Source organism: Coloeus monedula (assembly GCF_965178545.1).
Source record: "Coloeus monedula genome assembly, chromosome: 20".
In the NCBI taxonomy this organism is placed as follows: domain Eukaryota; kingdom Metazoa; phylum Chordata; class Aves; order Passeriformes; family Corvidae; genus Coloeus; species Coloeus monedula.
This window is the reverse complement of record NC_138800.1, coordinates 6,588,061-6,601,285: the sequence shown is the minus strand read 5'-3', so window position 1 is coordinate 6,601,285 and position 13,225 is coordinate 6,588,061. Positions and strand designations below refer to the sequence as shown.

Genomic DNA, 13,225 nt, shown 5'->3' with positions numbered 1-13,225 from the left:
CCCGCGCGCCCCCGTCGCGCCGGAAGTGACGTAGGGCGGCGGCGGCGAGGCGGCAGCAGCATGGTGATGGCGGCGGCAGCCGGCGCGCACCGGCCCGGGCCGCTCAAGCAGCAGAACAAGGCGCACAAGGGCGGCAAACACAGCGGCTCCTCGCAGCGCCGTGCTGGAGGTGAGGTGGGACGCGCTCCCCGCGGGTTCCCCGCCGCCCTCGGCCCGCCTGACCGTTCTCTTCCCCCCCCCCCCCCCCAGGCCGCGTCCCCGTCAAGGCCCAGCCCCGCCGGCGGCTCCGCGACCTGAACAGGGTGGACCGGCGGCATCAGGCGCTGCAGCTCCGCCGGCAGCGCAAGGAGGCGGTGAGGCACCCGGGGCGCGGGAGGTGGGTTGGTTCGAGTCTGTGCCGGAATGGGGCCGGGGCAGGTCTCGGTGTGGACGATGTAACCCAGCTGGTTTGGGTCTTCGCGGGGGAGACGAATGGGTGCCAGGGCCGGTTCGCTTTGGGTCAAGCGGAGCATTATCGGGCCGGGTGTGTTCGAGTTGCGGTGTGCAGGAATCGTGCCGTGGGCCGGGGGGCGCGAGAGGAGCCGGACGTGGGTTGGGATTCACGCTCTGCCCTTGTGCCCGCAGGTGCTGGCGGAGAAGCGCAACCTCGGCAGCAGGGACGGGCCCCCGCACCTCGTGGTGGTGCTGCTGCTGCACAGCAGGGCTGCAGCCCACGACACCCTGCGCCTGCTGCAGAGCCAGGACTCGGCCGTTGTCCGTGCAGATGAGGGCAGAGCTGGTGGCTTTGCCCTCCTCTGCCCCCGGCTCAAGCAGCGCTGGCGCTTTGTCACAGCACAGGCAGGTGAGGAGGCACCGCTGTTGGTTGGGTTCCTGTTCTGGTACCTCTGGCAGCCCCACTAATGGAGATGTTTTGGGTGCAGGGGATCTTCACGCTGTCTTAGACCTTGCCAAGGTTGCTGACTCCCTGCTGTTCATTCTGGATCCTGTGGATGGCTGGGACAGTGCTGGGGAGCACTGCCTCTCTTGCCTCTTTGCACAGGGGCTCCCCAGTTATGGTGAGAAATGTTTTGCGCTTCTAGGGGGCTCTGGGGGTGCTTAACAGAGATTTACTGTCAGTGAAAAGAAATTTTTCCTTATGTTGAGGTGGAAGTTCTTTCAGTTTATGGCCATTGCTCCGTGCCCTGTTGGGCACCAGTGAAACTCCCTTTGTACCTTGTGGTGCAAATCTGGCCATTTGGGCTGCTGACATCCAAGTATTTGCCTATGTTTGGTAAAAAGGACATAAGAAGATTTAGGATCTGATCCTGAACTTTGCTCTCTACCCGGCAGCTCTGGCTGTCCCGGGGGGCACTGACCTGCCCCCTAAGAAGAGGATAGATGCCAGGAAGAAACTCTCCAAATCCATAGAGAAACGCTTTCCTGAGGCCAAGCTCTTCCCACTGAACACAGAGCAGGAATCCTCGCTGCTCCTGAGGCACCTCAGCTCCCAGAAGCAGCGGCACCTGGCTTTTCGGGACCGCCGCGCTCACCTGCTCGCCCGTGCTGCTGAGTTTGTGCCCAGCCAGGACAGTGACCTGGTTGGGACCCTGAAGGTGTCTGGCTTTGTCCGGGGACAGACCCTCAATGTGAACAGCCTGGTGCACATTGTGGGGCATGGGGACTTCCAGGTCAGCCAGGTGGATGCCCCTCCAGACCCCCTCTCTTTGAACCCACGTGTGGTTAAAGGACAGAAGAGGAGTCAGGACATGGAGGTTCAGGTGTGTGGGGTGAAGGCTTTGCCAATCTTGTTAGAACACGAAGTTTCTAAACTTCCATTGTGGAGAATACAGCTGGGTGTGTGTGGGCAAGGGGAGGGGAAAGGGGAGTTCTGTCTGTGTTCTGCTGCTGGGCTGAGGTTCCTTGCCTGCCGTGTGTAATGAAAGCTGTGTCACAACATCACAAAGGGAGTTTCACTTGAGGCCGATTGCAGGCTTCAGTGAGGTGTGTTCAGAGCTGGGAACTCCACTCTCACCCTTCAGGATCACTCTGGAAATGGTGCTGATGAGATGGAGGAAGATGTCAAGGTCCTGATGAAGGCAGATCCAAGCAAGCAGGAGTCCCTGCAGTCAGAAGTGGTTCCTGATCCCATGGAAGGGGAGCAGACGTGGCCCACTGAAGAAGAACTGCAGGAGGCAGAGGGTGAGCAGAAGCAATGGTTCTGTATCTTTTCCATGTCCCTCTTAGGAGGGTTGTTAGAAACTTCTGTCACCAGGGTGGCTGTGAGGAAACATCCTAGTTGGGATGGCTTCCATCCCCAGTCCCATCAGATGGCCAGCAGGCTGTGTGGTTTGCAGATTTTGGCTGTCCTGACAAATTCTTTGCTGGGAAACAGCAGTTCTGGTCTAGATCTGGTTTTGGTTGTTCTGGTATAAATGTTGCTGAGGGGAAGGAGAATTGTTCCTGTATTAACCACTGGTGGGAATCCTACAGATTCTCTGAAGGCAAACAGGAGGGTGGTGAAGGTCCCCAAAGGCACATCCAAGTACCAGGCTGCCTGGATTGTGGATGATGGAGAAGAAGGCAGTGAGAAAGATGATGATGATGACGAAGATGACGACATGGATGATGATCTGATGGAAGAGGCAGTTTCCCAGGTACCTCCAAGAGCTGATAGCACAGGTGATTGCCAGGCCATTATTGCATGTTCTAGGACAATTCTGTCCTTCCAACTTGCTCTATGCAAGGGCATGACACAGAGCCAGAACTTGCCTGGATTTCCACTGTTAAATCCCCACATGTATCACGTTGCTTTTTTGGCCTGTTAGACCCCAAAATGATGGGCCGGGGTCCCAAATCACACAGTGTGAGCACACGCAGGGTGCCAGTGCTGCATGCACAGCTCTGTGTGCTCACAGGCTCTGTGCTGCCCTGTGCCAGGAGGGGGAGAGCAGTGAGGAGGAAGCTGGGGAGGAAGAGAGCGAGACCATGACCGTGTCCGAGTGCCTGCGGGATGACCAGTACGACGAGAAGATGGAGGAGGATGAACAGATGCTGGAGAGATACAAACAGGAGAGAATGGATGAGATGTTTCCAGATGAGGTGGACACGCCACGGGATGTGCCTGCCAGAGTCAGGTAAGAAATGGGATGCTTTGCTGGGAGAGGAGCTGCAAGGTGCCTGTTTAATTTGGTGAGGAAGCCTATGATGTCTTAGCCGTGGTGTCTGAACCTGGCTGAAGGACTCTTGTGAAGACTCTCTTTGGCTCTGAGGCTTCCAGAGCAGGTACTAGTTGGCAGTCAGAGGACCCAGAGAGCTGGGTCCTGACTTGGGAGAGGGAGGAGGGTGGGCCCTGAGGCAAGGACAGCTTGTTTGGAGATTTGGCTGCTGGTTTTAGCTCTCTTTGCACCAAGATCTTTCCTGAGGGCTAATGTTTGCTTTGTTCCCTTTGCCCTCCCTGAAGGCATGAGACCCTGCAGACCACAGGTGGTGGTGAAGGATGGGATTCACCTCAAGTGATGGAGTAATTTGTCTTTCCTGCTCTGTTCTCTAGGTTCCAGAAGTACAGGGGGCTGAAAAGCTTCCGGACTTCTCCATGGGACCCCAAAGAGAATCTTCCAAGGGATTATGCCAGGATCTTCCAGTTCCAGGACTTCTCCCGAACCAGAAAGAACCTCTTCAGACAAATAGAGAAGGAGGAGACTGAAGGAGCTTTGGTAACTCCCTTTGGTAACTCCTCTTTCCCTGCTGTGTTCCTTTGCTCCCAGTAGGAGTGACTTATCAGGGAGGTGGTTGGGCGGATCCTTCAGCCTTAAGTTCAGACAATTTTCTCCTAATCCAGGTACATCTTCTGACACTTTTTTTGTTGAGAGAAATGTTCACAACTGCTCCTTTCTTGGCAGGTGGGCTGGTACGTTACACTTCACGTCTGCAACGTCCCTGTCTCGGTGATGGAGAGCTTCAAGGAAGGGAAACCCCTGGTCCTGTTCTCACTGCTTCCCCATGAACAAAAGGTGAACAAAAGGGATGATACCTTGGAGGGATGTGCAGCTCCTTGCTCCTTCAGGCTGCATGGCTTGGACAGGGTCTGGCTGCAGAGGGTTTGGGCTGGAATCTCCCCACATTATTCCTGTTTCAAAGCAGGTCAGAGCACACAGAAGCTGCCGGGGGGGGGGGGGGGGGTTAGGATAAAGTGTCTGAGCCTGGCACTGGTGACCAGTAACATTTTGGGACCCCATTTTCAAGGGCATTCATCTCTGCTGCAATGTCCTGGTGCTTTCTGCTGCCCACCATCCCCTGCCAGCCCTGCCAGCAGCCCCTCACTGTGCTGCCTCTTCCAGATGTCCGTGTTGAACTTCCTGGTGCGTCGGCATCCGGGCAACAGCGAGCCAGTGAGGGCCAAGGAGGAGCTGATCTTCCACTGCGGGTTCAGACGCTTCAGAGCATCCCCCCTGTTCTCCCAGCACACCTCAGGTTTGTCAGGGACTGGGTACACCAGGAGTGGGGTTGGGGATTCTAGAGCAGGAAGCCTGTGATGTCTTAGCCGTGGTGTCTGAACCTGGCTGAAGGACTCTTGTGAAGAATCACTTCTAGGCTCTGAGGCTTCCAGGGCAGGCACTAAATCATGGGGAATAGAATGGCTTAGGAAAGGTGGTTCACTGATCCAGGCAAGGTCCAGGTTCCATGCCAGAGGATCACCTTCATTCCCAGATACTCAGTGCCAGCAGAGGAGGGGTGTTTGTTGGACAGGGAAGAATGAGCTCTCTGGGGTTTCCCAGAGTTCTGAAGACTGCTGTTGGCCTGAACTGGATCACTGCTGTTCTGTCCTAGCTGATAAGCACAAGCTGGAGCGTTTCCTGCGCCCAGATGCTGCCCTGGTGGTGACTGTTTACGCTCCCATCACTTTCCCTCCTGCCTCAGTGCTGCTTTTCAAACAGAGAAGTAATGGTGAGTTGATAAATGCTGAGGAGGTGGTGTCTGGAGACAAACTGTCCCCATACTGTGCTTATGAGTGCATCTCTCTAGAAAGTATGACTTGAAAAAGCTGTCCCCTTCCTGCTGATTGAGATGAGCTCATCTCCATCCCTGTTGTCACTTGTCTGTCCCTGCTGTGGGGGTGCTCTGGGCCTGGAGCCCTTTGGGGAAGGGGTTTGTGGTGAGGAGGGGGTGATGGAGGCACCTGCCCTGGTGCATTGGTGACTCTGCCTGGCAGGAATGCATGACCTCATTGCCACGGGCTCCCTGCTCTCCGTGGACCCGGACAGGATTGTCATCAAGCGCCTGGTGCTCAGTGGCCACCCCTTCAAGATCTTCACCAAGATGGCTGTTGTGCGATACATGTTCTTCAACAGAGGTACAGCTCGTCTCTGGGGGAAGAGGGGCTCTGGAAGCAGAACTGTGCCCATGGTTATGCTGGTGCAGCACAGCCTGTTCCTTACCTGCCTTTCGTGTTTTCATCTCCAGAGGATGTGATGTGGTTCAAGCCCGTGGAGCTGAGGACAAAGTGGGGACGCAGAGGGCACATCAAGGAGCCATTGGGTAGGCTTGATCTGGTGTTTATCTCTGTGCTGCTGGGATGGGTGTGGTCCTCCTGGGCCAGAGAGACTGCTAATGGCCTCTTCTGCCCTCTGCCTAGGGACCCATGGCCACATGAAGTGCCACTTTGATGGGCAGCTCAAGTCCCAGGACACAGTGCTGCTGAACCTCTACAAGCGTGTTTTTCCCAAATGGACTTATGACCCCCATGTCCCAGAGCCTGTGCCGTGGGTGAGGAGTGAGAGCACGCTGCCAGAGCGGGAGGTGGAAATGGAATGAGTCTCCAGCATGGCTGGAGTTTGTGCCTTGGCTCCCTGGATGCTGTTCTTGGCCCGTGCACTGTGAGGACAGCACTGATGCCTTGGACGTGTTACTGCTGGGGTCTGTACAGGGGCAGCTGTGTCGCCAGCTGCTGCTCAGGTACCAGCTATAGCTATTTATTTTAATGGAAAATGTCAAAAATGCCTAAGTGCCTCTGTCTTGGTGGTGGCCAGGAGGCTGTGTGCCCCCCATGTCCACTGAACCCCCCCTGGCCCACTGGGATTGTTCCTGTCCCTCGTGCCCTGCCACATGGGCTGTGGGGGGGATTTTCTGTGTGAAGGAGTTTGCTGGCAGTTGCTGTGATGCTGAGAAAGAAAAGCCAAGTAGCAGCTGGGGAAGGGTGACTGAGTGCAGCTCTCTGGAGGCCTGGCCCAGAGCAAGGCAGCTGGGGAGGGGAGAACAGGCAGTGCTTTGTTTCCAGGTCCCCCACTGAGACCAATGCCAGCTTCCCTTATCCCTCCACAAAAACTCCCAAACGTTTGGACTTGATCTGTTTTTTGTAGCGCACAAACCACTGCACAAACTGAGAGTGAGGTTTTCATTCCTTGCAACAGCACTCCATCCTCATTCTGCTTTCCCAGAGAGGTCTGTGAGCCAGGTCAGGGATCTCAGGTCCACATTTCCCCCACACAGCACGATGCAAATGTTCTGCACATCCCGGGGGACTGCCTGGAACTGCTCCGAGAGCACGGCCGCCAGTCCCACGCCTGCTGTTGGCTCAATCAGCAGCTTCATCCTTTCCCACACCAGCCACGTGGCTCGCTGTCGGGACAGGGCAGCAGCTGTCAGCCTAGCAGCCAGCACAGGCTGCTCCAGGGCATCCCTGCAGTGCTCTGGGAAGGGAGAGCAGAGCTTCCAACAGCCCTTTCCAGCTGGAGACAGCGTGGGTGTCACAGCTGCAGTGGTGCACGGGGGGGCTTGTGCTGCTCTGGGAGTGTGTTGGGGTGAGAGCAGAGGGGCAGGGTGGGGAGGGAGGCAGCTGCCTGCTGGCAGCTACTGTGAGAAAGGAGCTGGGAACCTTTACCTTGATTTCTTCCTCTGAGACTGTCAGGACATCATCAACCAAATCCCTGATGATGGGCCACGTGTTGGGTCCGATGCTGGTTTTTACTGCGTCTGCGATGGTATCCCGCGGGTGGAGGTTGGGGGTCAGCTCCCCTCGGACCTTGGACTGGTAACAGTCATCCACGTTGCACGGCTCAGCAGCAAACACCTTCACATCTGGCCTCAAAGCCTGGGGAGAGCAGGAGGAGCCACTTGGGTGATACTAGCACGTGCCTGTCCCCTGTTTCTGTGCGTGCAGGGGGCTGAGCAGGCCCTGTTGCTGCTGCCATGCAGACCCCAGGCACCCACAGACTTCCACAGCAGGCTCTTTCTAAATTTAAAAGCTGCTGCCTGCCTTAAGAGTCCTACCCTTCCCACAGGGAGATTCCTGGATGAGCTGTTGCCTACCTTGATGGCAACTGCTATTCCTGCAACCATTCCTCCGCCTCCAACAGGAACCACCACTGCGTTTACCTCGGGTGCCTGTGCAGAAAGGAAGCTTCTGACACTCTGTGTCCCCCTTTTTGCTGTGCCCCTGCAAGGGCCAGGCTGTGCATTTCCCTCACCTGTTCCAGCACCTCCAGGGCGATGGTGCCTTGCCCTGCGATCACCGCTGGCTCCTGGTTGGGGTGCACCAGGACTCCTCCTGTCTCCTGGACTACACGGGCTGCTGTCTCAGCTCTGGACTAAGGGAAAGCACAGCAGTCACCTCTCACTCTGGCTGGGCTGTGTCCCTGGCCAGTCTTCCCTGTGCCTTACCTTGTCACTGGGCTCGCATGGCACCAAGGTGGCACCGTAGGCACGGATGGCATCTTGTTTACACTGCGGCGCTGTCCGGGGCACCACGATGTAGGCAGGAATCCCTGGTGGATGAGAGAGGAAGTAAATCCAACAGCCCAAAAGGCACAGCAGCCAGTTAGCACTGCAGGAGCAAGCAATGCCTTGCCTATGCCAGCTCCTGCATGGGTTCAGGAGAGGGATCTTCGTCCTTCTCTCCAACGGGACCAGCTCTGCATTTACCCTGTGCCTGCCTCTCGGAGCTGGGGTTGGAGGCTGTGGTACACATTACCTTCTGCCTGAGCAGCACAGGCGAGTGCCTGCCCGTGGTTGCCACTGCTGTGTGTCACGACAGCACGGGGCAGCTCCCGTCCCGAGCGCTCGCTTTCCTCAACGAGGCTCCTCAGCGCGTTCAGGGCACCGCGGATCTGGAAGGAGAGCGCGGGACTGTGTGTGCCACCGCCCCAGAGCCCGTGTGCTGGGCTGAATGTCCTCCTCGCACCATTCCCTCAGTCCTGCACCCGTGCAGGGTGGCAGGAGCTGGTGGGTACCGGCGGAACGCGAATCTCTCTGTTGAAAAAAGCGACCTTTGCCCCGGCGCTTTGCAGTGCCGCCACCCCCGCGCACCTTGAAGGATCCGGTTCTCTGGAAGAGCTCGCACTTGAAGAACAGCCTCCGGCCGGCCATGAGGTCCAGCCCGGCGCAGGTGAGCAGCGGGGTGCGGTGGACGCGGCCCCGCAGCCGCCGCTCCGCATCGCGCACCTCTCCCAGCACCGGCGGCGGCGGCGCGGCCATGTGCGCGCGTGCGCGCGGGGGCAGTTTGTCCCTGCGCGGCCGCCGTCGGCGCCGCCCGCCCCCGGCGCAGCCAAGATGGCGGAGGGGCTGGAGCGCGTCCGCGTCTCGGCCGCCGAGCTGCGGGACATGGTGGCGGCGCAGGCCCGGGCAGCCGGCGGCGGCGGGCGAGGTGAGGGGCGCCGGGGGCACTCGCGACCCGCTGCTGGGCCTTCCCTTCCTCGCAGCGGCACCTCCCCGCGGCCGCGCACGGCCCCGCGGCCGCACTGCCCGGCTGCGCCTGGGGTAGGGCTTGGGGCAGAGCTGCCGCCCCGCCGGCGCCGGCACGGGGGTGTCCGGGGTGGGAGCGCACGGCCGGCGCCGCACCGAGAACGGGGAGGCTGCGGGGCGGGCGGCGGCGGCAGCTGGAGCGGCTTATCCCCCGGGATGGTCGGTCCCAACCTCTCGGGGTCCCCCGGGCCGAGCCCCCGGTACCGGTGGAGGTTCGGGGCTGCTGCCGGTGCGCGGTGCTGACAGGGGGGAAAGTTTAGGGAATGCAGCGGGAACAGCCCGGCTTTGGTGGGTCGTTTAACCGTGCGTGGTCCGGCCTGGGTTCTGTAACGATTTTTTGTGTAAATACGGTTAAGGGAGGAGGAGAGAAACGTTACCGGGTTGTGAGCGAGGGGGAAAGGCGTCTCTGATGCCATACGGTCTGTTGGCAGAGCAGGGGCTGGGGGGATGGCAGCTCCGGCACCAACAGGCAGGTGACTGCTGCTGAGCCTGTGATGATGCGACTTTACTCTCGTTACTTGTGCTAAAGTGTCGTGTTGAGCTTTGTCTGTGCCTTGTTGGTGCGTTGAGGCAAAACCTGTTGCAGGACGGGGTTTGTAAATGGATCAGGCCAAGGATTTGGTCAGCTGTGTTACACTTTCTCATTTTCTACTCTTATTCTGTGATTTCCTGTACATATTGACATAGATTTTCAGATCTCTCCTGGACCTGCCCTGAGGGTGGCAGGCTCTTTGCACTGAAATATTCCTCCGAGAATATTTGTCGTGGTATTTTTTGGTGCCTGGGAATGAGTTCCTTCTGTCTGTTTTTCCCCAGAAAACATGAAGGAGGTGAAGGAGCCGAGGCATCGCAAAGACAACAGGCGCCCAGACCAGGAGATTTACAAGCCCGGCCTCTCCAGACTGAGGAGCAAACTTGTGCCACCAAAGCAGGAAGCCTCAGAGAAGGAAAGGAGCAGAGCTGAGGATGACAAGGAGGAGAGTGCTGGAGACAAGGACTCTGTGGGAATGGGAGCTCCAGCTGTGGAGGACTGGAACAAAAGTGATGGCCCCAAGCAGAACGGTCCTTCACAGGACAAGGAAGAAACAGAGACCAAAGGCAGCCTGCAAAGCCAGGAAAACTTATCCAAGCAGCCCATTGTGGATGAGTGGTGTCCAAAGACCCCCAGAAGAACCAAGAAACCAGACCAGCAGATCTACCAGCCTGGGAAGCGCCTGCACTCGGCTGCTAAAGAACCCTCCCTGCGGCCAGCGAGCGAGGAAATCACCGGGAGGATGGAGCAGCTGAAAGTCGAGGGAGATGAAGAGACCGAGAAAGGCGCTGGAAAAGACACCAACAGGAGAATTAAATCAAGCAAGGAGGATAGAGAGGGGAGCCAGGCAGGGGAAGCAGTGAAAGCTTCCAGGGGAGATAAAGGGAGACGAGCAGAGCGAAGTGACAGGGTGAGGAGGACGGGGGATGAGGTGCTGCCGGGGAAGCTGGGCTCTACCAAGCGCTATTCCCGCACGGACAAGCGGCGGAGCCGGTACCGCACCTGCAGCACGAGCTCAGCTGGAAGTAACAACAGCACAGATGGAGCCCTGCTCGTGGATGGGGTGGAGAGGCGGCAGGAGCGTGCCAGGGAAAGGATACGGCCTAGGAAGCAGCTCTCCATGTCCTCCACCGACTCCTTGGACGACGACAGGATTGATGAGGCAGAAGCGTACGTCTCCAGCAGGAACTCAGATAGGAGGAGGCATTCGGAGCAGAGCCGAGCTTCCAGGAGTGAGAGCGAGTGGAGCAGCAATGGCAGGGAAGTCAAGGGACCCTTTCGAGTCACATTTGACAGCAGGACCATGAACAGGGACGTCAGTCTGGCAGATACAGATAAAAAAAAGTCCCTGAAGGCCTTAGAGCTTTCAGAGGCGAGGAGCCAGAGCAGGGAGCCCCAAGGGAGGGGCCGTGGGATTCTGTTCCTGCCTGCCAACACGGACCTCTCTGCCAGCTCAGTGGGTGTCCCTGAAGCCACTCACCCCACGCCCAGGCTCCTGCTGGGAGGGGCTGGCAGCAAAGGTGCCCGGAGCCGGGGCCGAGGTGGCACTGCCCGCCGGCTGTGGGACCCAAACAACCCGGACCAAAAACCCGCCCTGAAGAGCCAGACTGCTCAGCTTCACTTCCTAGACACGGATGATGAAGTGAGCCCCACCTCCTGGGGGGAAGCCCGCCAGGCCCAGCCCTCCTACTATAAATTCCAAAACTCTGACAATCCCTATTATTACCCTCGTGCCTCTGGGCAAGGCCCCCAGTATCCGTACGGTGGATATTCCCTGCAGTACCCTATGGGTCCAACCAACGGGGTGTACCCAGGAGCCTATTACCCCGGGTACCCTGGCCAGGCAGGGCAGTACCTGTGTGGCCCGCTCCCCCCCACTCCTCTGAGCCCTGAGATGGAGCAGCAGATGAGGAACATGCAGCAGCAGGAGCTCAGCAAGCTCCTGCGTGAGGCTGGGAACCAGGAACAGCAGCTCAGCAACCTCCTGTCCAGAGACCGCATCAGCCCGGAGGGGCTGGAGAAGATGGCCCAGCTGAGGTTCGTGGGTGGGCTGTAGAGGGGGGAGTGAGTCATTTCCAGGGTGAAATACAAGAGAGTGGTGTCTCCCTGGGGATTTCTGTGTCTCAGAGGCTGGGAGATGGGGTGCTGGGTTGCTGCTTTTTGATGTGCTGGGTGTGTTTGTTGTGTGCCAGTGGTGTGTGGGTGGTGGAAGGAAGCTGTGGGTGAGGATGGATGTCATTTCCCTGGGCTGGAAGCTAAGCCGTGGCTTCTTGTGCTCGGTGAATGCCTTGCAGGGACACAGAGGAGCAGGACAAGTACCTGCTGCAGCTTTTTGGTTCTTCTGGCTCTAGCTGGAGCTGATGTTTCTCAGTTCCAGTGCTCTCTGTTTTTGTCATCAGACTTCTGCTTTCTTACCTATCCTCAGCGTGTGCTCAGGAAGCATTTTGTGTATTCCTGGTGCTGTGCAACAGTGGCAGTGCCTTTCCAGTGCTGTGTAGTTTTGCTCTTGATGCCATTCAGCGTGGTGACACTTTTTTGAGCTAGTGATGTCAGGCTGGCAAGAGAGAAGTAACGCTGTTGCTCTGGAGGGTGGTTAACATGGGCTGTAACAAGTTTCTAGTTGGCATCTTTCCCCTGTATTTGTGACCTGTGTCTGCAGGGCTTCTCTGGAGGCTGACTTTCAGAGCTGACTGGCAGTAAATCTAGCAAGCAAGCTCATTTCAGGGCTTGTTCTGTGTTTTGGGCCCTCGCTCTATAGACCACAGGGTGGGATATGTCTGTGATTGAAGCAGCACCAGAGGTTTCAGGTCTTCCTCAAGGTGCTGAGGTCACCCAGAACTGTAGTGTGGAAGGAGAGGAAGCACTGTGGAGTGATGCTGTGGCCTGTGGAAGCCCACCCTGCCCTGGGAGCATGGGCACAGTTGACCCTGTCCCTGCTGGCAGTGTCCCTTGTGTCCTGCCTGTGTCCGAGTGCCTGCTGCCTGCTGTGTGGGGACTCTTACCAGATGTCCATCTGCAGAAATGTCCAGTTCCCTTGGTGTTTGTGCTCTTCAGGTGCATATGCAGGGTTTGGGGCCTGTGTGGGGTCAGGCAGCCCATCCTGGCTCTGTGCTTTGTGCATCCTTCTCTTATCCTGTCAGGCTCTTCCAGGTATTGCCATCTGGCTTTGCTCCAGGTTTTACCATCCACGCTCTCCTGTTGTTTCTGTAGGACTTGAAAGATTAAAAGGAATAAGACTGCTAAGGCAGGAACAGCTGAGGATCCCCTGTACCATTAACTTACCCCACTATTTCAGAGCTGTTCCTAGTCTGCAGTTATTTTATTAAATTTGGGGGAGGAATTCTGCTCCGGCATCCAGGCAGGGCTGTGGGCAGCTGACAAGGGGAACGTGATTTCTGGGACTCTGAGACTTTATTTCCATTGGCTGTGATGTTCCCAACTCATTCAGTTTTGAGGAAGCAGGGTCTGTGCTCTGCTGTGTATTTTGGTTGGATGGAAGGGGGGATGGGGGTCATTTTAATGGCAAGAACTCTGTTGCCCCGTGGTTCTTTGTGTGTTTGTTCCTGGCCCAGACCTTGTGCTCAGGAGGAGCTGTTGCACTGACCACTCCCTGACTGTGTTTTGCTGTAGGGTGGAGATGCTGGAGCTCTATGAACGGTGCCTCCTCATGGACATTGAGTTCTCTGACACCCAGAACGTGGACCAGTTACTGTGGAAAAATGCTTTTTACCAGGTGATTGAGAAATTCCGGCAGCTCCTCAAGGACCCTCAGGGGGAAAATGCCCAGGAAATTCGAAACAAACTGCTCTTGCTTCTAGATGAGGTAAGAAGAGAGAAACATCCCCGAATTCCACTAAACCTTTGGGTGGGATTGACTGGTTTTTAGAAAGGGATGGTGTAATGGGACAACTGGTTGTCTTGATCCTATGCATGAGTTCAGATTCCTTATGTCATCCATATGCCAAGAGGATGCTCAGA

General features: G+C 57.2%; 3 protein-coding genes across 5 annotated transcripts in view; 2 read left to right on the top strand and 1 right to left on the bottom strand.

Moving 5' to 3' along the window:
* Nucleotides 1–45: 45 nt before the first annotated feature.
* On the top strand, nucleotides 46–6,075 carry TSR1 (TSR1 ribosome maturation factor). Its single transcript, XM_082294950.1, has 15 exons — nucleotides 46–169; nucleotides 250–353; nucleotides 625–841; nucleotides 921–1,055; nucleotides 1,330–1,757; nucleotides 2,019–2,178; nucleotides 2,470–2,633; nucleotides 2,917–3,113; nucleotides 3,530–3,692; nucleotides 3,879–3,989; nucleotides 4,317–4,449; nucleotides 4,807–4,923; nucleotides 5,189–5,329; nucleotides 5,440–5,514; nucleotides 5,612–6,075. Exons 1-15 carry the CDS (start codon nucleotides 61–63, stop codon nucleotides 5,788–5,790), a joined length of 2,433 nt encoding a protein of 810 aa, XP_082151076.1. The 5' UTR covers nucleotides 46–60; the 3' UTR covers nucleotides 5,791–6,075.
* Nucleotides 6,076–6,386: 311 nt separating this feature from the next.
* SRR (serine racemase) lies at nucleotides 6,387–8,407 on the bottom strand. Its single transcript, XM_082294415.1, has 7 exons — nucleotides 8,281–8,407; nucleotides 7,946–8,081; nucleotides 7,636–7,739; nucleotides 7,443–7,562; nucleotides 7,285–7,359; nucleotides 6,857–7,066; nucleotides 6,387–6,594 (listed from the first exon to the last, which is right to left on the bottom strand). The coding sequence occupies exons 1-7, from the start codon at nucleotides 8,338–8,340 to the stop codon at nucleotides 6,397–6,399; spliced, it is 903 nt and encodes a 300-aa protein (XP_082150541.1). The 5' UTR covers nucleotides 8,341–8,407; the 3' UTR covers nucleotides 6,387–6,396.
* Nucleotides 8,408–8,513: 106 nt separating this feature from the next.
* SMG6 (SMG6 nonsense mediated mRNA decay factor) overlaps nucleotides 8,514–13,225 on the top strand; it is a 105,671-nt gene continuing 100,959 nt past the window's right edge. For all 3 annotated transcript variants that reach the window (XM_082294449.1, XM_082294448.1, XM_082294450.1), the window contains exons 1-3: nucleotides 8,514–8,617; nucleotides 9,532–11,284; nucleotides 12,878–13,070. In XM_082294449.1, coding sequence (XP_082150575.1) covers nucleotides 8,524–8,617; nucleotides 9,532–11,284; nucleotides 12,878–13,070 — 2,040 coding nt within the window. In that variant the 5' untranslated portion in view covers nucleotides 8,514–8,523. The remainder of the gene's footprint in view (nucleotides 8,618–9,531; nucleotides 11,285–12,877; nucleotides 13,071–13,225) is intronic.

What these genes read in the sequence shown, in the direction of transcription:
- TSR1 (XM_082294950.1), top strand. Translation starts at nt 61, where the DNA reads ATGGTGATGGCGGCGGCAGCCGGCGCGCACCGGCCCGGGCCGCTCAAG. An exon ending in GTCAGGACATGGAGGTTCAG is followed by an intron (nt 1,758 to 2,018) that starts GTGTGTGGGGTG and finishes CTCACCCTTCAG; the next exon opens with GATCACTCTGGAAATGGTGC. An exon ending in AGGAGACTGAAGGAGCTTTG is followed by an intron (nt 3,693 to 3,878) that starts GTAACTCCCTTT and finishes CTTTCTTGGCAG; the next exon opens with GTGGGCTGGTACGTTACACT.
- SRR (XM_082294415.1), bottom strand. Translation starts at nt 8,340, where the DNA reads ATGGCCGGCCGGAGGCTGTTCTTCAAGTGCGAGCTCTTCCAGAGAACC. An exon ending in CCCTGGAGGTGCTGGAACAG is followed by an intron (nt 7,360 to 7,442) that starts GTGAGGGAAATG and finishes CTTTCTGCACAG; the next exon opens with GCACCCGAGGTAAACGCAGT. An exon ending in GAATAGCAGTTGCCATCAAG is followed by an intron (nt 7,067 to 7,284) that starts GTAGGCAACAGC and finishes TGCTCTCCCCAG; the next exon opens with GCTTTGAGGCCAGATGTGAA.